The sequence below is a fragment of the Acanthisitta chloris genome, unplaced genomic scaffold, assembly GCF_000695815.1.
Source record: "Acanthisitta chloris isolate BGI_N310 unplaced genomic scaffold, ASM69581v1 scaffold2042, whole genome shotgun sequence".
Lineage (NCBI taxonomy): Eukaryota > Metazoa > Chordata > Aves > Passeriformes > Acanthisittidae > Acanthisitta > Acanthisitta chloris.
The window spans coordinates 1-3,212 of record NW_008660918.1 but is presented as its reverse complement, the minus strand read 5'-3'; the positions used below and the strand labels follow the sequence as shown (position 1 = coordinate 3,212).

The 3,212-nt window shown below is 41.1% G+C and overlaps 1 protein-coding gene across 1 annotated transcript; it reads right to left on the bottom strand.

The window, feature by feature from the left end:
* Nucleotides 1–122: 122 nt before the first annotated feature.
* Nucleotides 123–3,210, bottom strand: OSTC (oligosaccharyltransferase complex subunit (non-catalytic)). The gene is made up of 4 exons (XM_009070002.1): nt 3,150–3,210; nt 2,831–2,924; nt 1,473–1,670; nt 123–141 (listed from the first exon to the last, which is right to left on the bottom strand). The coding sequence occupies exons 1-4, from the start codon at nt 3,208–3,210 to the stop codon at nt 123–125; spliced, it is 372 nt and encodes a 123-aa protein (XP_009068250.1).
* Nucleotides 3,211–3,212: the final 2 nt, after the last annotated feature.

The window sequence follows — 3,212 nt, the reverse complement described above, 5'->3', positions numbered from 1 at the left end:
AGTTGTTTCTCATGGCCAGGTCTCTTCACTGTTGATGGTGACTATAGAACTTGCAGTTTCTTCTTAAACACTTCATGAAGAGGAGTAAATTCAGCTTGAGTTTTCATACACCACAAGATGTACTAACCCATCAAGTAGCCCCTACAGACAAAAAAATTAAGTCAGAAAAAAAGTTAGCAAACACAGGCAGCACTCCTCAAAAATCAAGAGACATACGAACTTTAAAGAAAACTACTGCCAAAAATGCTGCTTATCAAGGCTATTTGGTCATTTTATCTACATACTCCTTCCTCAGTTAATTTTCTTCAATGAACACTGAAAATGGATTAGTCTATTCTCAATACAGCTTTAGTAATTGTTTGAAATTTCTGAAGCCCATGTTACACCCCATGAAAGGCTCTTTATTTGTATCCTTTACACAAACTACCACTGTTAAGACAATCAATATAACCTGATCTTTCTGGCACTCAATACAAATCCGATCTCTTTTTCTCTTCCATTTCTCCGAAGCTCCATTTCTTTAAGGAATTTCAGAAAGAAAACTGTTAAGACACGTGTACTTAATGAAACAAAAAAATATACAACATCAATGAAGCAAGAAAATATAGAGCAGGTCCCTATCTAGCTACCTGCTGCCAGGGAAACCATCACTTCTGTATTATGAAACAAAAATTGTTAACTACACTGCAGAGGTCAAAAAATATTTAAAAAAGGAAAAATGACTGTCACTATTAGGTCAACACTTCATGCAGCTACTCCAAAAATTAGCTACCAGTACTTCTGAACATCAGGTTTCAGCTACAGTAAACAGATGGACTGCAAAATAAAGAGGGGGTAAAAACTGGAAATCCCACATTTGGATTTTGCATAGCCTGAAAGCTCCAGACCTTTCCTGATTTTTGATCTCTGACTATAGATGCATTTAAACTCCACATATATTGTATGCTTCAATGTTATGTTCAATTTTTCAGCAACAGGAAAAAGCCCCCCAAAACAACAGAGACATCATCTTTATTCTAGGACTGCTTGAGCTGTTTCTGAACACTCATTACTGCTGCTATCAGCTCGTTATAACCTCTCATGTACACTGTCACTATAAAGAACTCTTTTGCCTTTCTTCAAGTACTTTAACACTTCTCTTTCCTCAAAGCTCTACTTTGTGACTGCTTTTACCTGACTGGTATATACAATGAATTTTAAGGTACACTGAGCCAACCAGACTCACTAATCATTACTTTCTGACATACCAGGAACTGCCACCCTTTTTTAACCACAGCACAATCTCACACTAGCTAGCCACCAGAGCATCTCACCTCATCTAAGGTGGCTTATTCCAAAAAATAGTGTTGACAAAAAAAGCATCTTATAGTCAAGCTGAAGATCATTGTATTTTCTGTTATTCTTATAATTAACATAGGCACACACGAGCCACAAAAAAAGAAGAAAAGCTGAAAGATAATTAAATCACTTACGGTAATTTCATCCTCATGAAAACTCTGGCCATGAAGAAGCTCAAAAGTACACTGACAAATCCAATAAAGAGCAAAAGAAACCTATTCAACTTGGGGATATTTGGTGCATTGGATCGATCCAGAATTATAAATCCTAGGCCACCCATTGTGAAGAGGAAGCTGGATGCAAGGCCTTCCATAATATACTGTCCATTTACTCTAAAGAAAAAAAGAAGGGTGAAGGGAAGAGTCATAAAGATTAGAGAAACTATTTGTGTTTCAAACCCCATTTGCTCTACCTGCTTTAGCTGTACAAACACACAGGATGATTAACTTTGACTGCTGACTCTAACTAAAAGTAGGAAACTGATGTTTCACAATTACATCAAGACTTCAATATGTAATTTATCTCTGGGACTGACAGTCTGTGAGGTGGCCAGACAAACATATAAGCAGATGTATACGTAATAGTGTATACTAATGGCTACCACACAGGCTCATCAGTTTCCAGAAATTATCTAGTCCAGTTTGCAGAAATATCTAGTCCAAGGAAGCCCCTGGTTACACAGACAACCATAGGCATGGAACCATGACCCTCCTATTTCCATCCTGATTCATCATGAATGTCTCCTATCCTGAAAACAAACAAGCTAGTCTTCTTTCATGTCGCTACACTGACTTGCTCTAAAGTGCTAGCAACGTCCTCCAGTAGCCTGATTCATCTATATTGCAACAATCCAAGCTGGTCTGAAACACACACTATATCTAGTCCAAGTTAAGACCTGTACATCAGGCACGTCACAGACCTTGCACATTGAAACAACTTTTTCAGTATTTAACAGCAATCCTTATTTGTTTCCACACGCATGGAAAACTAGTTACAAATGGAGATTTAAGTCTCTTCAGACCAATTTGTTACTAAGAGTCTCTGGCTTATTTTCAGTAACAGAAGCAAAAGGCTCAAAGACCACTCATGTTTGCAACTATGTTCCGCACCCCCAGACAGAAGAGTCCCAATGACACTAAAGTTTAAAAGGCCAGAACCAAGAGTTTCACAAGCATCATGTATGCTGCCACGAAGAATGATCAAATGTGTCTGCATCCACTGTAAAACTCAACTTGAATAGCAAAAACCAGAAATATTGCCAGCTCAAGGCTTTTACCAGACTTTTCATTTTCAAAAGTGTTAAGACTAAATTTTTCAATTTCCATTGACTTCAGTGCTGCTTTTTTTTATTTTTTAAAATATTTGCAAACTAAGGCCTGGTACAGAACAGCTCCTGCCTTGAACAGCTCTGTAACACAGGGTTTATTCACTTGTGCTTAGGCATTTGCAACACCTCACTAGTGGCGACAGGGCCCTGCTCTTACCCTCCTACCTGTATGCCAAGAAAGCCACCGGCCTCTGATGTCCGTGTTCATCTGTCATCGACCCCACGCTCGGAGGCTCCACGATCACGTCATAGATAATTCCTAAGGGGAGAAAAGCGAGCACCACCTATGACTCGTAGCAGCGAGCACTGCCCTAACACCGCAGGGACGCCCGGAGCTGGCCGAGGTTCGCGTGTTACGAGCGGTTCGGAGCCGGACAAGGGCTGAGCAGCAGCTGTGGCTGTGCCACGCGGGGCAGGGCCAGCAGGCGCCCGGCAGAGCGGCTCGGTCAGCGGAGTCCCACGCTCCCAACGCCCGCGGCCTCACCTCCGGTGATCAGGAAGTAGGACACCACCACCAGCGCGTACACGGTCATGGCCGAGGGCATGT

What these genes read in the sequence shown, in the direction of transcription:
- OSTC (XM_009070002.1), bottom strand. Translation starts at nt 3,210, where the DNA reads ATGCCCTCGGCCATGACCGTGTACGCGCTGGTGGTGGTGTCCTACTTC. An exon ending in CTACTTCCTGATCACCGGAG is followed by an intron (nt 2,925 to 3,149) that starts GTGAGGCCGCGG and finishes TTCTCCCCTTAG; the next exon opens with GAATTATCTATGACGTGATC. An exon ending in GTGGCTTTCTTGGCATACAG is followed by an intron (nt 1,671 to 2,830) that starts GTAGGAGGGTAA and finishes TTTTTTCTTTAG; the next exon opens with AGTAAATGGACAGTATATTA.